We start from the raw sequence: 20,562 nt of genomic DNA on the forward strand, positions 1-20,562 counted from the left end.
TGTGTCCAGAGCTGACCAGTATGGAAACTGTTAAACTATGAAGAATGTGTTGTTCCTATGCAAACAGCACTTTGTGGTGTTTAAAAGTCTATTCTTACTGGTTTCATTGTTTGTGTTGTATGGGTAGCATAAGGCTTTTCTGGAGGCAGAGTGCCCCATGATATGCCTTTTAACCCCCTGTATGCCACTCTGCCCCATGATATGTCTTTTAACCCCTTATATGCCAGAGTGGCATATAGGGATATAAGGCATTTCTGGAGGCAGAGTGGCATATAGCAGGGTATAAGGCATATCAGGGAGGCAGAAAGGCATATAGGGGGTATAAAGCATATCAAGGAGACAGAGTGGCAATAAAAACAAAAAAAATATTTCTCTCAATCATAGCTTTTATTGAGGGTCGTCTTATATTCAGGCTTTTTCTTTTTTTCCCCTAAATTATTATTCAGATTTTGGGGGGTCGTCTTATAATACGGTACGTTAATTTGTATAGGTTGAGTATCCCTTATCCAAAATCCAAATGGTTTTTTTCAGATAGATAAGGGAAGTTCAGATAAGGGATACTCACGACTGAGAGGGGTGCAGGAAAGAGGTGTCAGTAGATCCTTTCCCTGCCGCCATTTCGGCTTCTCCCTGCTGTCTGCACCGTTGTTCAGGTTTCTCTTCTCTGTCCCAGGGCACTTTCAGTTCGTTGTTCAGGCTTCCCCAATTCACTTCCACTCCCTTTTCCCGGACGGGAAGCCTGAACAACTGACATTATCCTTTATTATCCTATATCCAAAATACTTCTGGTTCCGAGGATTTCATAAAAGGGATACTTAACCTGTAGATTATAAAATGTGTAGCTACCAATTTAGTTGCAACTGCATTATAATTATGTTTAAAAAAAGTAAATACAAGGTTTTCCGAATGTACAAGTAATTTTCGTAATGATTATATAGACAACTACAGACACCAATCATCATCTAACAGTTTCTGAATCACTACTACTGGTCTGGGCAACCGCATTTCTAGACTGTAACTCATAGCAAGCTCTGGACTTGTAGTGCCTTTTCTCTGACTTTCTCTACACCACTCGAACATTTTGCCTTTTAAAAAAATCTGCAATACAACCAAAGACTCCCCAGTTACACACCTACTGCAGGTGAGTCACACACGCTGGAGGAATCGCTATAGGTGTTGGATGGTTGTTCGCTGACTCTTCTCTTTACACTTCCTTCTGTTCCTTTCCCTCCCCCTCTGTGCCTCTTTTTATTCTTCACAAGGATCTTTCCCATTAGTTCATGGGGGCTTGGGAGGGGAACGCCTGGCTGCAGCTACAGAGTTGAGTATGAGAAACACAAAGGTTAAGAAAGTGAATAGAAATGGAAAGAAAAAAGGCGTGTTTGAATGTGAATAGAATAGCAAAATAGAAGGGAAAAATGGTGAGTGTGGCTTAAGGAAGCAGAGATGCAATGGAAAATGTTGCAAAAGTAACAAGACCGTTGTTACAGAGGTATGTTAAGCATGTAATAAGTAAAACATTGTAAACATAAACAATATACAGTATTGCACAAAAGTGAGTACACCCAGTGGCGTTGGCCATGGCCCCCGCTACATTATGCTGTGCCCCCCAGTGTGCCCCCCCCAATCGAAATGCTATACTAATGGGTCATTTCACGGCCCACCGCCGGGAAACCGGGACATTTCCCGGTGTGCCGGCACACCTAAGCTCCAATTGCAGCCGATGCAGCTGACAATTTCTTTCAAAGCGGCTGTAAAACTGCCTCCGCTGGCCGCTTAATGGATTGCCGGCCTGCCGATCACATGCCGATCACTGACGAAGGCCAGCAAAAAAAGTAAGTATTTTATTTTAAATAAATAGTGGAGGTGACAGAAGGAGGGACAGTAACAAGGGGGGCTGCCTTGGGAAAATTAAATAATACAAAAAGATGGTGGCTGGGGACATAATTGCACATCAGGGGGGGTTAATACACATGGGTATGGGGGCCATTATATTAACCATTACAAGGGGTTGGTGCATCAAAACACAAGGGAGGGGGGCTGGCTGGGGGCATCAAATAAATCAATACACAAGGGTGTATTGCAAAAATACACAAAGGGGGGTGGCTGGGGGGGCACAAATACACAAGGGGCAATACACATTTTTTATACTAGTAGTAGTATATAATTCATAATATTAGTAGGTTATCCCATCCTGATGTGGGGGTCCATGTGGCAGCAGACCCTGCCCTGGTGTATGTATTTGGGTGTCAGTGTGGCAGACCCTGTCCTGATATGTGTTTGGTCATCTGTTTCCTGGCACTTTACTTGCTGTAGGGTTAAAGGGTTTATTTATCAAGATTTTGTGGTCACTTCAGAGGACAAAACCTTCTAGGCCTAGAAATCAGTGAGAGGAAAAGTAAAGGTATTGTGTTATTTACTCTTATTTCAATCTGAATATATTATTAAGAAGGAAACTTAGATGTTGGTTCAGAGTTTGTGAAACTCAATTCTTGATTACAGTATACAGGACACTATTCCCCTTTGGTTGCACAGTCCTTCCCTGTTAAGGGAGACCAAGTGGTATTCAGCTTAGTTATATGCAACTGTATGCATTTTGTTATCTGTGATGAGGTGTTCATTTGGTGATGCAGTGTTAAGATGGTTGTGATGCATTAATGGCTAAAAGCTTTGTTGAAGTTTCATATTTCGTTTTCAAGAATATTGCTATCACTGTTTTGTTGCACTGAATAAAACTAGACTTTTTCATCTAAAAATGTTTGCAGTAACAAATGTTTGATCCCATTATATATAATCTCCTCAATTTATTTGGGCCTTTTAACTTTTTTGATTTCTGGGATTTTAATAATGTGATAAAAAAGAATGATTTATAGTTGTTTGGAGGTCAAATAGTGTGTCAAATTCTGTTGATCTGTATCTGCTATGTTTCCATACATTATTTATGTTTACCTGCAAATATAGGATTTGTATGTCTTATTCAGTTGATCAATACCTGCAGTGCTGTTTCCATGTGTTGTTTATTTGATCTATACCTTCAGTTCTGAGCTTATATGTGATTTCCAGTTGATTTATACCTGCAATGCTGGGTTTATGTGTTCTGTTGGTTTATACCTGCAATGCTATGTTTCCATGCATTATTTATGTATACCCGCAAATACAGTTTTTTTGTCTTATTCAGTTGCACGTGCTGTTTCCATGTGTTGTTTACTTGATCTACACCTGAACTACAGGGTGTAAGTAAAAGAGAGGTATGGTTTAGTGAATGAGAGGACAAAGGGACTCTGGGGATGACTACGGGGGAGAGGACCTCTCAATGCCACGGTGCAGTCTCACAGTCTTCCCCTGATCTGCAGTCAGTGTGGCAAATATATTTTTTTCGGTGTGGTAGCGGATGGAGTGATTGCATGCAAGGGAGCATTGAGCGGGGCCCAAGGAAATGCTTGGGTAGGGTCCAATTTTTTCACTTTAAAATATATTGGCAACAGGGTCTAATATTTATATATATATATTGGCAGCAGGGGCAAATATTTATATATGTTTTGGCAGCAGGGGCTAATATTTATTTATATATTGACAGCAGGGTTTAATATTTGTATATATTGGCAGCAGGGTCTAATATTAATATATATTGGCTGCAGGGGCTAATATTAATATATCGTCAGCAGGGACTAATAATATATATCGTCAGCAGGGTCTAATATTAATATATATCAGCAGCATGGGCTAATATTTATATATATATGTATATATATATATATATATATATATATATATATATACACACACACACACATATATTGGCAGCAGGAGCTAATATTAACATATATTGGCAGCAGGGGCTAATATTAATATTTATTGGCAGCAGGGTCTAGTATTTATATTCATATTGGCAGCAGGGTCTAATATTTATATAAATCGGCAGCAGGGGCTAACATTAATATATATTGGCAGCAGGGCCTATTATCAATAAATATTGGCTGCAGGGACTAATAATATAATATCGGCAGTAGGGGCTAATATTAATATATATTGGCCGCAGGGTATAATTTTTATGTATATCTGCAGCAGGGTATAATATAAGTATATATATCCGCAGCAGAGGCTAATATCAATATATATCCGCAGCAGGGGTTAATATTAATATATATCGGAAGCAGGGTCTAATATTTATATATATTGTCAGCAGGGGCTAATATTAAAGAATGAAAAATAACTCCCAGTTTAGCTGTTATTTTGAAATCATATTTCAATCACGGTCTTTACTTCAAAGAGATAAGTACATATTATGTAGTTAAAAATGCACGTCTAACGTGTATATACCGTATTGGCTCGAATATAGGCCGCACTTTTTCCCCCCACTTTAAGTCTTTAAAGTGGGGGTGCGGCCTATATTCGGGGTCTAGCGCCCGACGTTCACCGGCACGTCTGCACGATGTGCTTTAACAATCTTCCTTGCCGGTACTTCCCATGGTGGAAGTGCCCGCACTGGAAGTTGAATAAGTGTTACGTGTAGATGTCCCCCGCCGGCCCCGTGGAGTCTGCACCGGTAATTCTGGTGGGGGGGACATCTTGGGGACAGAGTGGCAGCATATCTGATTCCTGGATTCTAATTCTGCTCTTTGCTTCAGCTCCTGTTTCCTTTATAAGGTGTGTCCCACCCGTTTGTTGTTTGTCTCAGTCAGCAGTCTAAAGGCATGTCCTTCTTGGTTTTGTGTATAGCTTCAATGTTCAGTTTATTAGTACTTTCATATGCAGGGTTAAGCGTTAGGACCCACTGTCATTGGAGTGCTTTGGCGTAGTGGGCTAAGCATACTATGACCATACGATGGAGCAAGGTCTCCACCAGCTCCGTGATGTTGTCATGGAGGAGTGGAAGAGGACTCCAGTGGCAACCTGTGACGCTCTGGTGAACTCCATGCCCAAGAGGGTTAGGGCAGTGCTGGAAAATAATGGTGGCCACACAAAATATTGACACTTTGGGCCCAATTTGGACATTTCCACTTCCACTATACTCACTTCTGTTGCCAAGGTTTAGACATGAATGGCTGTGTGTTGAGTTATTTTGAGGGGGCAGCAAATTTACACTGTTATACAGGCTTTACACTCACTACTTCCATTGTAGCAGAGTGTTATTTCTTCAGTGTTGTCCCATGAAAAGATATAATAAAATATTTACAAAAATGTGAAGGGTGTACTCACTATTGTGAGATACTGTAAGAATAGATGAAGTGGTGAGTGAGCATGAAATTGAAACGCAAAGAGTGAAAATTAGGATAAATATAATAAAAAAATGTTAGCTGTAGAAAAAAAAAATCAGCTTGCCTCCTTACCGGATATTTATCTAAGGGTTCTGTTAACAGAGCATCTCCAAAGATTGTCCTGCAGTACTCTGCCATTTTTGCTTGCTGCTTCGCTCTGAATAGGGAAAAAAAGATAAGGTCTCAGAATTCGTGAAAATGGGAAAAATAATATGTCAGGGGTAGAAATTTAAATAAAAATGGAAGAGAGAGGAAAATGAGGACTTACGAGTCAACATGATTTTCAAATGACAAAATTACAGGGAAGAGAGAGGTTTTAAATGCACTTTCCGCTATTGCTTCAATAACTTCCTGTAAGGGAAAGCAGAGGGTAATACTACATGGGAAAGAGTTTGTTCAGTCACATATATGGAACATAAACTATTACACATATACACTGCCACTGATTCTTTAATCCCTTAAAGGCCTGTTGTATGTGTTTTTACAACTAAGCACTGAAGCATTTTTGTACTTTTGCGATGTCTTCTTTAAATTAGGAATCACATCCAAGACACACACACTAATGATTCATTGTTTTTTCAGGGCTCCCTTTTGAAACTATGCAGTTCCAAAGCCAGGGACTGACAGGGACATGGTTCATGGTGGACATTTTAATATATTTTGGGGTATTATGAAGAATCCTGACATGTATTTGCAAAATTAACAGCATACAAATTTAAAGGGACCACACAACTATCATATGCATTAAAGCGCATATGATGGTTGGAGTGTACCTTTAATAGTCACAACCATATGCATTCATACAGATATATCCCCAACATACCTGCATGCACACTGAATGCCATAAACATAGACCTCCTTGTCTGCAGAGTACATCATTTTCTACAGCTGCAGCTTGATTGCTGAGGGATCCTCAGAAACTAGCCCTGTTGCCTTTTACTTACAAACAGAGAGCCCCGCAGCTTCTACTAATACTGACTGTAAATTTGACTACAGAAGGAGCGTATTACGGGATGATCCGGACATATAACATTACTTAGCTGAAGGAGGGGGCGGCCCCATGTACCAAGTGGGCTACCACATCACTTAACACAACACACACAGTATTCATGCTGTGCACACACATATATAAATTACACTGCAGCAAGTAAGCAGCAATTGCTTCAATTAATATAATGTAACTTGTTTTAAGCATTTATATATTGTAGTGCATGCTAGATATATATACTGAGGTAGTACTACACCAGTTATTCTTACCTTAAAAGGGATTTCAGTGGTCATGGTGAATCCATGGGTTATGAAGGGCTCTTCATCCTGGGGACGTCCCTTCCAGCAGTCCAGCTCTATACAGCGACAACCTGTGAGAAGCACCTGTCTGTACATCTCCACTGAGGAGTTACCTGTTAGTTGGCCAGCTGATGAAAAGTAGGTGGAGGAATGAAGAAAAATGTAGATTGAAATGCATCACAAATAGGTACAATTATTTTACTAATTATTACAAGACAAATGCAAAATATGTAAACAAATGACCAAACATTCCACAGACTTTGTTCAGGAAAGCCCCATCTTATTTTGTGGTGTAGATTGGACCTTGGTTAGATTTACTTTGTTAGCGATTACCTCCAGCAACCATATAACCTACCCAATTTCTTTTCAACATGAACAACCTGCACCTACAGCTGTGGGTGTCATATTGTCACCCAATTTGTCAACATACCTGTGAGGTATGTGTTATGGGATGAGTTGATAAAGTAGCTTGTCAATGGCTGGGTCATATCATCACTCAGATCAAGGGCCTCTGGAGGAACAATGCTATTCTCATCACCACCAAGGAATCTACTGAAGCCTTCCATGGAGATCTGGTCTATAGAAAAAAAGATGGGTAAAATGAAGTTTCTCCATTTAGCATTTATTGAGCCTTTGCATAAAATTGATACATTTTATTGGTACATCACAAAAGGCAAAGTTAGAGAAGATTCAAATATTTTTGTAACTCTTGCAAAAAACTAATTGCAATTGGACTAAGTTATATACTACAATTATTACATAGATCTGCAGGGGTAAAGTGTGTTGTTCCGTGTTATTACCATCACTTCCTCATTTCTCTGTTAGAAATAAGTGTTACTTCCTTAATCACAGTTGTATAAATGTATTTTCATATTTATATTCAGTTTCCTGTTGCATGTCACCTTCACTCTATATGTTTGCATTTCTAAACCATATCCACTCTCAATAATTTAAGTTCTTTTTCACCTGACATAATACAAGTTTCGAGTTACCGTATTTATCGGCGTATAACACGCACTTTTTTAACTAAAATATGAAGCTGAAACCCTACCTGCGTGTTATACGCCGATAAATCCTAGAGCCAGTGGCGGAACTACCGGGGTCGCAACTGCGACCGGGCCCTGGAGTTCTGCCAGTCAGGGGGGCCCAAGGGGTGCCGAGCGGTTGCTGAAGACGACCGCTCGGCAACTCTCGGGCCCCCCTGACTGACAGAAATCCAGGACTCCTCTGCTGGCGGCCGCCTGCCTCAGCCTCAGCCTCAGCGCTTCAACTCCTGTGTTGGAAGCGTGAGGCGTTTGTCTCGGGTGCCGGCGCTTCACGCAGGGCGCCGGCATATGACGTCAGTCACCTTATAGGAGTTGAAGGTAAGTGACCGGGGTGGGGTTAGGGAGAGAGAGGGGAGATCCTGAGAAGGGGGGTTAGGGAGTGTGTGTCTGAGTGTGTGTGTCTGAGTGTGTTTGTGTGTGTCTCTGAGTCTGTTTGTGTCTGTGTCTTAGTGTGTGTCTTAGTGTGTGTCTATGTCTTAGTGTGTGTGTATGTCTTAGTGTGTGTGTGTGTCAGTGTGTGTGTGTCTTACTGTGTGTGTGTGTCTTACTGTGTGTGTCTTAGTGTGTGTGTCTGAGTGTGAGTGTGTCTTACTGTGTGTGTGTCTTACTGTGTGTGTGTCTTACTGTGTGTGTCTGAGTGTGAGTGTGTCTTACTGTGTGTGTGTCTGAGTGTGTGTCTTACTGTGTGTGTGTGTGTGCGCGTGTGGTTTCCCAGATAGCAGTGATTCTGATGAAGTTTTTTTTGTTCAGTTTTTTTGTTGAAAAATGGGGGTGCGTGTTATACACCAGTGCGTGTTATACGCCGATAAATACGGTAATCTTCGGAGGGAGGCTTTGCTAGGGAATCCCACCCAATCCTTTGAAGCAGCTGCTTTTGTTGGTCTTCGGCTTAAGGAGGATCAAAACCATGATGGAAAATAACTAGGTAAACCAAAAGTGCCGGGCTAGGAAGAGCCCGTCAACCATCACACCTACTCTCTTCTTCTTCTCTTTCACTTCAAGAAGTCTAGACTATTCCCAGACCTTAACTTTAAACCTTCCCTTAAAGTCTGCTCATCAGCACCCTGTACTTATCAAGCACTAACTTTCTTAACTATCATACCTACTTACCTCTCTCTAGGAACTGTTGGTTGGACTCATACTTTTCAATGAGCTGGCGCACCTGGTCTCTCTTCAACGGAGGGAAAAGAATCTCATTGAGTCGAGGGTCTCTCTGTTTCTGATTTATGAAATCCATTAACTGTTCCAGAGTCAAGTACGGCTTCCCTTTTGCACCACTAAACAAAAAGAAGAGAGAGATCAGGAGGAGTAAGGTTCAAAACAAAAGGAGATGGGGTCATGGTTGCAAAACAGACAAGAGCCCACATGAGAGCATTGGTAAGACATTCAGCAGGAAAGATGAATCGAGAGAAAAGAATGGCAAGAGTGTTCCAAGAAAGAGAGAGATAGACTGGATGATGAACGGATATAGACAAACATATATAATAACAAATGATAGAAGTGAATGACTGTTTTAATGGTATAAGCAAAGAGCACAACACAAAGAGGACAATAGCAAAGAGCATAGCAGGAACAATACAAGAAGAGAAAGAAGAGACAAAACGGGGAATTCATTATAAAACCTATTGCTTGTAAATTAACTTCATGGAAGCTGGATGGTAGCCTGTGGCAGGGCCAGCACTGTCTAATCAATTACTAGTATTGCTCTCACCCAACCAGAAGGCTGCCCGAACCAATCATCAACTTAACAATAAGTGACAGGAGATAATGGGGAGAATAATTGTGTGGTCCTGAGAAAGGGAAGTCAAGGTATGTTTTCCCTATGTTTTTTTATGATCTGCTTGTTTGATCTGCAGGAATTTGGGAAATCTGACATTCACTTTAACAATACAGGTTTTTTACTATGGAAAGAATAAAGTAGGAATCTCACAGCTCCAGTAGGATTTTATCAATGTCTGGCCGGAGGCACAACTTATTCAGGAATCGCTCGAAGATCTCATGCGTAAACTCTTCTGGCTTTATAGACTCTCCCTGAAAGAAATAAAATGAAATACGAAATAGTGTATTTTCCTAGTTATTGTGAATTTGCAAAACAGTAAGTAATTTGTGCAAATGGTTGAAATCCAAGTTAAGTACATAAAAACTACAGCGCCTGTTTAATTTGGAAAAAAAATACCACCTAATTAAGGGGGATAAAATAGTCCTGCAGACTTATTATGGGATGATTTACTGCTGAAAGGGTTTGTAAAATGAACAATTAATAATTAGGTATAGAAGCAATTTTTGGGAATAGTATTTGGTACATAACATGTTTACATCACATCTCTCCTGATATATGCGGAAACGAGAGAAAAGGGGTAATTGGCACAGTGCAGAAGTACATTAAGAAAAGGTACAAGGGAAGCATCACACACATATAGGATATTTGTGATTTGTTAAACATTAAAATTTACAAATGTTTCACAACATATTTAGAGAGGGTGCTCTGGTTTTTGAGCAGAAACATACACATTTTCAACTACTAACACTGCTCATTTAAACAATATGTTGATGTGTCTGACAGAATAAACTGAAATGCTATGTTACTCGGTTAAAGTTTAGTCCACAGGATTCCAGTGCTGTCTCAACTCTCTTCTTATCAGCGGCAAACATCTTTAAGATACTGAGGAAGAAAGAATGAGAGACATGATAATGAACTTACTGTATTACTTTAGTTTATGGTAGTGCATCCTTCTCAGGGTTACAATTGCAAATACTACATTTATAAAACATAAGTGTCAAGCTGGTGGGACCCGTGGAGAATGTTATTAGGATCAATTTAGCGATTAAGTTAACCACTTACAAACAATAAAGAAATACACTTAAAAAATCATATTTGTGATGACAATTCCAATCCATAGCTGTGAAACTTACAACTGCTTATGCATAGAACAACTCCCAGCAACGTCAGCCAGATGGACAGAGGGTGATTCAAATTTTCTTTGGTTACTAAAACATGGTTTGGATTTCTCATTTTCATACAACATACAGAGGGAGCTTTAAATCTTGCATCAGCAGACTGTAAGTATCTTCCAATAAACCTGCAACCAGCCAATTAACATTCTTCATCACTAGGCAATATATACGGTATTTTATCATCCAGCAAACCTGTTGTGTTTTTGGTCCTTACAGTTGGCTGGTATACACCCTATCACCTGTACTTTTGCATATATTACAAATATATGCCACCAATTGCATTAACTAAAAAGTAGGCTATGGGTGAGGAGTTTACTAAAAACAGACAGATACAGGAACATCACTCACTTTTTCACTGGTATTCTCCCGTCCTGATTCACCTGAAGCTTAAGTTTTGTGTATCTAGCAAAGATAAAAATAAAGTGTCTCATTGAGGGGGAGACGGGGAATATCCTGCAGGCAACTGGGTGTGGAGGGATGGTTATGGGTGCCTGGGTGCGGAGGAGGAATGCTCTTCAGAACAGCTGAACAAGTGTATTTCTACTAGTGTGATTCCTACTATACTGTATTTATTCAGTATAGGGAGAGTTGACAGGACAGTTTGCTGGAGAGAAACCTAATCCGATGAGAGATAAGAACAAGCCCATCTAGTATGCCTATTTTTCCTGATGCAAAGACTCAGACCTTAAATCAGTCCTTGGTCTCATTTTAGATTCAGGATAGCTTTATGCCTATCAAATATGTCACATAAATCAATACAAAAAGGGGGGTGGGTGTTTACAATACACATGCGTATGGGGCGCATTACACTAAACACTACAAAAGGGGATGGTGTCATCAATACACAAGGGGGGAGACTGGCTGGGGGCATTACATAAATCAGTACATAAGGGTGTGGGGGCATAAATGCACAAAGGGAGCTGTCTGGGGGCACAAACACACATGGGGCAATACACAAGGGTGTGGGGTGGGGAGTACATTAACACTAAAGGGGGGACTGGCTGGGTCATCAATACACAATGGGGCAAACACACAAACAACAAAGCAGTGTGGAAAGCATTTTTTATGCTTTGTGAAGCTTAACCCATCCTGATGCAGGTGTCAGTGTGGCAGAGACTGTCCTGGTGTGTGTGTCTGGGTATCTGTGTGGCACAGCCTTTCTTGGTGTGTGTTTGGGTGTCGGTGTGGCAGAGCCTGTCCTGGCGTGTGTGTTTGGGTGTCGGTGTGGCAGAGCCTATCCTGTGTGTGTGTTTGGGAGTTGGTGTCGCAGAGCCTGTCCTGGTGTGTGTTTGGGTGTGGCAGAGCCTGCCCTGGTGTGTGTGTGTTTGGGTGTCTGTGTGGCAGAACCTGTCCTGGCGTGTGTGTTTTTGGTGTCGGTGTGGCAGAGCCTATCCTGTGTGTGTGTTTGGGAGTTGGTGTGGCAGAGCCTGTCCTGGTGTGTGTTTGTTTGGGTGTGGCAGAGCCTGTCCTGGTGTGTGTGTGTGTTTCTTTGGGTGGGGCAGAGCCTGTCCTGGTGTGTGTTTGGGTGTCGGTGTGGCAGAGCCTGTCCTGGTGTGTGTTTGGTCATCTGTTTCCTGGTTCATTACTTACTGTAGGAATAAATAGAACTATTCAATTTTTACTTATCCAGAGATAAAACGCCCTCCTGAATTTGTAGTCACTTCAGAGGACAACATTTTCAAGGCCCAGAAAGCAGTGGGAGGAAACGTAAAGGATTTGTGTTTTTTTATTCTATTTCAATTTGCATCTTTTATCAAAAATCTCCCTTTGCAGGAAGATTTAGACAGAGTTGGGTACTGGGCGTGCAAGTGGCAGATGAGGTTTAATATAGAGAAATGCAAAGTTATGCATTATGGTAAAAATAATAAAAATGCAAACTATTTAAATGGAATATCCTTGGGAAAAACTACCAATGAGAAGGACTTATGAATAATGGTAGACAACAGACTTGACAACAGACTTGTGCAATGCCAGCAAGCAGCTGCAAGGGCCAATAAGGTTTTGGCATGCATAAAAAGAGGTATTGATTCAAAGGAGGAGGATATTATCTTGCCTCTTTACAGGTCAATGGTAAGACCTCACCTTGAATACGCAGTACAATTCTGGGTACCGGTCCTTAAAAGGACATTATAGAATTAGAAAAAGTGCAAAGGAGGGCTACAAAATTAATAAGGGGATTGGGAGATACTAGTTATGAAGAGAGACTAAAAAAGTTAAAATTATATACGCTAGAAAAACGGCATCTCAGAGGGGATATGCTAACATTATATAAATATATGCAGGGCCAATATAACGGGCTCTTCAGTGACCTGTTCATTAACAGAAACGTACAAAGAACAAGAGGTCACCCTCTGAGACTGGAAGAGCGGAGATTTCATAGACGACAAAGGAAGGGATTCTTTACAGTAAGGACAAAAAAGGTATGGAATTCACTGCCAAGAGAGGTGGTATTATCAAATACATTAGATGCCTTCAAAAGGGGTGTGGATATTTTTTTTTTTAGAAAGGTATGACAAACAGGGCTATAAAAAGAGTAACATTAAAATTTTAGAGCTTCTTGATCTAAGGAGAAATCCGATTGCCTCTTGGAGTCAAGAAGGAATTTTTTTTGATAGATGCGGACAAAGAAAGAGGATAACAGATTATGGATTGAAGATAGAAGATAGAATAGAGAAGGGAGAAGAAAGCAGAAGTTGCTGAAGTGGTGAGCAGAAGCAAAAGTGGTTGGCTGAAAGCATAGGAGAATGAGTGTAGGAGAGTGCATGTGGGCACCAGGGAACAGATTTTGTTCCCCAAATTAAAAATGCCCCTGAATTTTCAGATGAAATTAATGGACAGGGAATGAATTTTGCTGCCTGAAAACAAACGGGCCAAAAACAAGTCGGTTCCTCCATAGAGTTTTATAAGTCAGTGTCTACGAGGTTAAGATGGAGCCATTCAATTGTTTACCACTAAGCAGCATGAAAAGGAGTCAGTTTGTTTATTACACTGAGCTAAGATAACAGAGATAGAACACATACAACTGAATGATATGCCGCTGCCTGGAAAGATTATGTTATGTAAAGCACAAAAACAAATAATGGTGCTACTGAATAACAGAAAAAAGATTATCGGATGCTAAAATCCTAATAGCTGATAAACAGTTTGAAAAGAAATAACCCTATCTGATAAAACGCTAACATTTATTAAGCTACAACTAAAACAGAGATCAATACATGTTAATGACATGAAAAAGATGATTTGCCCCTCCTTATCCTCTCCTTCCATCTAGACAAGGCATAGTTGTATCCCTAGTGGTTGCTAATTAGTCCTGCAGAGCTGCAGTTACAGACCCTATAACCTCAGGTGCAGACTCCTGTTCAACTCCTCCTGTCTGTCTATTCACTATTCTATTCTGCAACATGCCTCTGTATATTTTATTCACTACCTAAAACCTGCCTAATAAATCAGAAGAGATGAATAAAAAAACCCACTAAATTCAATATAATGAACATAGTTATCCCTACGGTATTATCAGGGCAATACTAGAGCTGTGCTTAAAAAGCAGAACAGTACCATATGTTTTTACACCGGAGATATAAACTGAGGATTAATAATCATTCAAATAAAGAAACGTGATGTTTAGATGGAGGCCCCCACGGTAATATATACTGCAAAAATGTGGTTTCTGAAACATTAAATTAGGTTATGTATCACAAGACATGAATTGGAAAACATAGGAATGCAAGAAAGCATCAGATGTGCTGGTTATTACGTCTGATAAAGAAGTAGGGAAGAAGGGCAGCCATAAGGAATAACTGATATAATACATACGCTTTTTGCAGGAAGGTGTTCCGGGAGGAATTGTGAGCCAGAATATTGGTCGCCAATTTAAAAAGTTCTTCTGTCCAGATCTAAGAAATGTACACATACACAAAAACAGTAAGAGTATGGAACAGGCCGGTGTTCTCCAGTAATGTCATGTAACTATTACCTTTGCTGTGTCCTCCTGCACAGCCATAAAATTAAGGAAGTTGACATTAACAATGTCACTGCCATAAACAACAGTAACAAGTTTATCCTCCGGACGTAGCTCATTCCCGGTAAAGCCAAGAGTCTCCTTCATTCGAGTATCCTTAGAAAAATTGTGACAAAAAAGAAAAGTTCAGAGAAGATAATAAATCACACTGTAGGTTACCATTAATCTCTGGCTGGATGGGGAATTAGAATTGGTAATCTAGTCCGTAACAGTTTCTACTGAACAACAAGTTCCATGATGACCAGGTTTTAGGCAGTGTAAGTGATGGAAAATGATATGCAAACAAAGGAATGCAAGTTTCTTTAATAAAATCTGTCTCTCCAAGTACATATTCCGAGGAGGTTTTTGGAGGAATTGAGGCCCTAAGCATCTGTATAATGTGCTAATAGTGTAGTGTTACATCTAGTTGTAGTACAATGGCAGGTAGAGGACCGAATGTTGCCTGGTCCTGCTTGATGTAGTAACCAGTATTTAATTCCATGTAATGGCCAGCAGATGGAACCAGTGACCTTCACAGTCTCAATGCATTATTATTATTATTCACATTCACAGGGACATGGGGGCAGGAGGCACTCAGCTCCCAGGGTATGCCCTAACCTAAGTAGTCTCTTTGTACAGGCACCTGATGCTGGCACTTATTACATCTGCTGATAACGACTTGAAGAAATATTCGTTACCAGGCATGCTCAAGGTGTTTGTTTTCCTATCCCTGATTCTTTAGCAAAAAATAGCACCTAATGTTTCAAAATTTCACGTGACTGTAACATGGTGAAATATTACTGATTTAACTATGCATTTTAAAGTGCCAGCTCCAGTGGCGACTCTAGAAACAATATATAGGGGGGGGCACACAAGATATCACAGTCAAACTGGGGGGGCATTCATAATTTCCAAAAGTAATGTGCTATGGAATTATACTTTTGTTATTGGGCAAAAATAATACTTGATCATTCAACATGGGAAGCCTGAAGCCACAACTGAGTGCGACTAATCCTTGAAATAAATATTATAACACAATAAATAACTTTTTCACTAAATGATTTCAGGGCCTTGAACGTTTTGTCCCCTGAAGTCACTACAGCTTCAGGAGGGCATTTTATCTCTGGATAAATATAAATTTAATAATTCCTACTGTAAGTTAAGTGCCAGGAACAGATGACCAAACACACACACCAACACAGGCTCTGTCACACCAACACCCAGACACACACTCCAACACAGGCTCTGTCACACCAACACTCAGACACACACACCAGGACAGGCTCTGCGACACCGACAACCAAACATACACACACACACCAGGACAGGCTCTGCCACACAGACACCCAGACACACACACCAACACAGGCTCTGTCACACCAACACTCAGACACACACACCAGGACAGGCTCTGCGACACCGAAAACCAAACATACACACACACACACCAAGACAGGCTCTGCCACACAGACACCCACACACATCAGGACAGGCTCTGCCACACCCACATCCAAACACACACACACCAGGACAGGCTCTGCCACACAGACACCCACACACATCAGGACAGGCTTTGCCACATCCAAACACACACACACACACACACACACACACACCAGGACAGGCTCTGCTACACAGACAACTGAACACACACATCAGGACAGGCTCTTCCACACCCACATCAAAACACACACACACGGACAGGCTCTGACACACTGACACCCAAACACACACCCTAGGACAGGCTCTGCCACACTGACAACTGAACACACACACCAGGACAGGCTCTGCCACACCAACACCCAAACACACATCAGGACAGGCTCTGCCACACCAACACCTATACACACACACACACACACACACGAGGACAGGCTCTGCTACACTGATAACCAAAAACACACAAACAGCAGGACACAATCCACGTCACAGACGTCTGCATCAGGATGGATTTTTCACACTGCATTGTCGTTTATACCCCCCTTAGTGTTTTTGCCCCTGCTGCCCATATATATATTAATATTAGCCCCAGTTGCCGATAGCAGGTATAGATCAACACATTAACACAAACCAAGCTTTGCATGGATAGATCAACTGAAATTCACTTGTGATCTCAGCACTGAAGGTATATATCAAATAAACACACGGAAACAGCATTGCAGGTATTAATCAACTGAATAAGACATACAAACACTGTATTTCCAGGTATACATAAATAATGTATGGAAATATATAGATATGGATCTACAGAATAACGCAAAAACCCGCTTTGCAGGTAAAGATCAATTGGAATTCACATAAAAACACATCATTAAAAGGTATATTTAAAACCCCCTTAAATTACAGGCATAGATCACAGGTTGCACACCCCAAAGCCAGCCCTGCCGTCCACACTGCCCACACAGCAATCACACTCCTATCATACCCAGGCAACCAGTAAATGCTGGTACCTAGGCATGATGAGACTGTGCTTGCTGTGATTGCTGTTAGCAATCACACTCCTATCATGCCAGGTCAGCCAGTACATGCTGGTACAGGGTGGCTGTAAGTGATGTGTAGACCCCATACTGCTGGCAGCATCAATACACAAGGGGGGCAGCTAGCTAGGTTTTAGCATGTACTGGCTGACTTGGCATGATAGGAGTGTGATTGCTAACAGCAATCAAAGTCCCATCATGCCTAGGTTCCAGCACTTACACATCCAACCAGTAAATGCTGGAACCTAGGCATGATGGGACTGTAATTGCTGTTGGCAATCACACTCATATCATGCCAAGTCAGCCAGTGTATGCTGGTACAGGGTGGCTGTAAGTGATGGGCAGACCCCATACTACTGGCAGCATCCATACACATGGGGGGCAGCTAGCTAGGTTTCAGCATGTACTGGCTGACTTGGCATGATAGGAGTTTAATTGCTAACAGCAATCAAAGTCCCATCATGCCTAGGTTCCAGCACTTACACATCCAACCAGTAAATGCTGGAACCTAGGCATGATGGGACTGTGATTGCTGTTAGCAATCACACTCCTATCATGCCAAGTCAGCCAGTACATGCTGGTACAGGATGGCTGTAAGTGATGTGCAGACCCCATACTGCTGGCAGCATCCATAGACAAGGGGGGCAGCTAGCTAGGTTTCAGCATGTACTGGCTGACTTGGCATGATAGGAGTGTGATTGCCAACAGCAATCACAGTCCCATCATGCCTAGGTTCCAGCACTTACACATCCATGCTATCACACACGCACTAATTCATTCATATACTCATTCATTCACAGATTCATTCCCTCAATAACTCTGCTAGGTTCCGCTTCCTCTATGCAGTACAGAAGACCCTCCCACAGGTAAGTAGCAGGGCTCGAGGTGCAGCCCGCGTAAGATCGGTTGCCTTGGCTGCCGATCTTACTCGGGCCGCACCCTCTCTCTCCTCTGCGTTAAAAAAAAAAAAAAAGAAAGAAAGACGGGATCCAAATTCGGCAATTGTAGCGACGCCACTGGCCAGCTCTTGTGGTGTTTTCCTTTATAAGGGCAGGATTGACCTCACATGATACATAGTTGATGTAAGTATTATGCAGAGCCACTTTGCTCCTTCTTGTGAGAATAACTGTATGAGGTTAGTTACAACGCACACCTAAATCATGAGAGATGATCTTGTAGTTTTAACCATGCATAACAGACAACATATAAATATATTTAGCTTTCAGTTTAATTAGGCCAGCCCTTCTCTTTAGCCTTTTGGGGAAATTTTGAAAGTTATTTGACTATGCATGGACATTACAGGATATTCCAAACTGCAAAATGTGGCATTACTGTGCTATCACAAGTATGATGTCTGTATTCAAGGTCATTCAAAAACCAATAGGGAGGATATGAGTATTCTTGTTTAAATATTTTCTTCTTCCCTGGTTATCCTAGTGGGTACTTATTATTAGTGAACTTCTGGTCTATTTCCTACTGACTTTCTACAGAAGATTATGGAGGTGGAAAAGGGAATCAACACAAACGGTATAATGTGATCATTTATCGGAGATGTGCCTTTTTTCGTTGAAGCCCAAATCATTAAAAGTACACCACATTATCCCATGATCATTACCTTTGGTATTTTAGCATATTTTCCTGTCCGTGTGTCCCTTATTGAGCTGATATCCAGAATGTCAACTTCCTGTGAGAGAAAAAAAGAAATATTTGTTCAGTATACAACATAGACATGGCCCACATATATTGATAATGTTGCACAATACATGTGTTCTCTCTGCTTGTCATTTTGTACTTGTCGTTATCTGTAAATTTTTTACCTTGTACAGCACTGCGGAATCTGTTAGCGCTTTATAAATTAGGTATAATAATAATAATAAATAATAACATCTGCCTCTTTTGGTGATCTTCTTCAATCAATCACAAACATCCCACATCAAAACCCTGAAGCAATTGGTCTGGAAAGGTGTCCGTGCACAGGTATTGTACAGAGGTATTGTTACAGAATATAGCTTTCTATACACTAGTTTACAAATAGATTAATTCATACTTTTGGACTGTTACCTACATCTACACGGTTCTGTAGACAGACCCTATATTTATGTCTGTATTTGTTGAATATAAATGGATTTGCTTATAAAATGGGACCATATTTCTATCGAATACAAATTAAAGGAAAAAAAACATTTGCAATGCCTTAGTGTTACAATATTCTTTTTCATGGGACATACTTATTAAAAGGTTCAACATTTAAATGAGAGAGAGAGAGAGAGATAGGAGAGAAGCTAACAAAAAATGTAAACATTTCATTCCATCTGCTCCTTTTACCCACAACTTTTGCCGAGTCCATCATCATGCAAAAGACAAGAGAGCACGAGACCGAGAGAGCATAAACAGAGATGAGAGAAACGAAAGGCGTGTAAGAAGACTATAAATGGGAAAAAGAGAAAGGTAGATAGAGGTGAAGAGAATGAGAAGAGATTTAGTATGGGAGAACAGCACTAAAGAGAGAATCGGGTAGACATGAAGAGGCCGTGGGAAATGGATGGGAGAGAGTGCAGTCATCCGGTTTCCAGATGTGAAGAGGGGGAGGGGATTAAGCAAGAAATATCCAGATGTGTGAGCATTACATTAAATCCCACTGAGGGAAATAGAAAAACAGGGAGAAAGAACACAAAATAGTAAGATCTAGGATGAGACACTCAGTTGATTTAGAGGAGTATATGAATCTTAGCAAATTAAACTACAAATGACTGATGAGGGAATTTGAGGAATAGGTTATTAGCCACAATGAAGGCATAAGCCAACACCCAAAAGAGTTAGAGACAAGCAGGGATCAAGAAAAAAGAAAAGTTAGGGTGAACAAGTGGCAGATACCAAGAGAGACATCAATAGATGTGACATAAGCAAGAAGAGCGAGATGGGAAGTAATAATACAGGAATCATATGAAATGTTAAATGCAAAATGCACATTGAGGTTTAAAGAAGTTTTGGCGTTTATTCACAAAAGAAAGAGTTGGCATGAGATTTGTGGCTTCATCTCTGTGAATTCACTTTACATCATGAAGGGCCAAGGAGAGGAAAAATAACAAGAAAAATGGGTGAAAGCAGAACTACAGAGATAAAGATTGTGAAAAGTTAAACTAGAGAGAGAGAGAGAGAGAATGATAGCAAATGAAGCAAAGAAGAGACAGAAAAAAGGAGGTTGAAGTGCTGAAAGAGAAATTCAGTGCAAGCAAGAGTTTGAGTAAGGGCAGTAACATAACACAGAAAGTAGCGAAAGTGAAGTATACCATGGGGTATATTCACTAAATTGAGAGTTTACAGGACAGTTGCAGTTTACAATACCTTACTTCACTATATACAACAAAGGATCAACCTAGAAAGCATCTGACACACAAGGAGCTTAGCTGGTCCTGTATAAAGTATAGTTAAATCAGTAAGACATCTTCAAAGTCTTCTCATTGAGGTATGCATTACAGTACCCAATATGCAGGGCCAGCTCAGGCCTACTATCTGGGGAACGTGTTTGTCAGTGGTGGCCC

At 40.8% G+C, this 20,562-nt stretch overlaps 1 protein-coding gene across 1 annotated transcript in view; it reads right to left on the minus strand.

The window, feature by feature from the left end:
• Positions 1-20,562, minus strand: part of PLCB3 (phospholipase C beta 3) — a 117,328-nt gene that overhangs the window by 46,143 nt on the left and 50,623 nt on the right. Inside the window, exons 3-14 of the mRNA XM_053449026.1 lie at positions 18,636-18,704; positions 14,520-14,660; positions 14,360-14,439; positions 10,895-10,948; positions 10,178-10,253; positions 9,522-9,622; positions 8,702-8,868; positions 6,976-7,122; positions 6,516-6,673; positions 5,527-5,609; positions 5,331-5,415; positions 1,133-1,313 (exon numbers count right to left, since the gene is read on the minus strand). Of these exons, the coding sequence (XP_053305001.1) occupies positions 1,133-1,313; positions 5,331-5,415; positions 5,527-5,609; positions 6,516-6,673; positions 6,976-7,122; positions 8,702-8,868; positions 9,522-9,622; positions 10,178-10,253; positions 10,895-10,948; positions 14,360-14,439; positions 14,520-14,660; positions 18,636-18,704 (1,342 nt within the window). The remainder of the gene's footprint in view (positions 1-1,132; positions 1,314-5,330; positions 5,416-5,526; positions 5,610-6,515; positions 6,674-6,975; positions 7,123-8,701; positions 8,869-9,521; positions 9,623-10,177; positions 10,254-10,894; positions 10,949-14,359; positions 14,440-14,519; positions 14,661-18,635; positions 18,705-20,562) is intronic.

The sequence above is a fragment of the Spea bombifrons genome, chromosome 10 (genome assembly GCF_027358695.1).
Source record: "Spea bombifrons isolate aSpeBom1 chromosome 10, aSpeBom1.2.pri, whole genome shotgun sequence".
NCBI lineage: Eukaryota > Metazoa > Chordata > Amphibia > Anura > Pelobatidae > Spea > Spea bombifrons.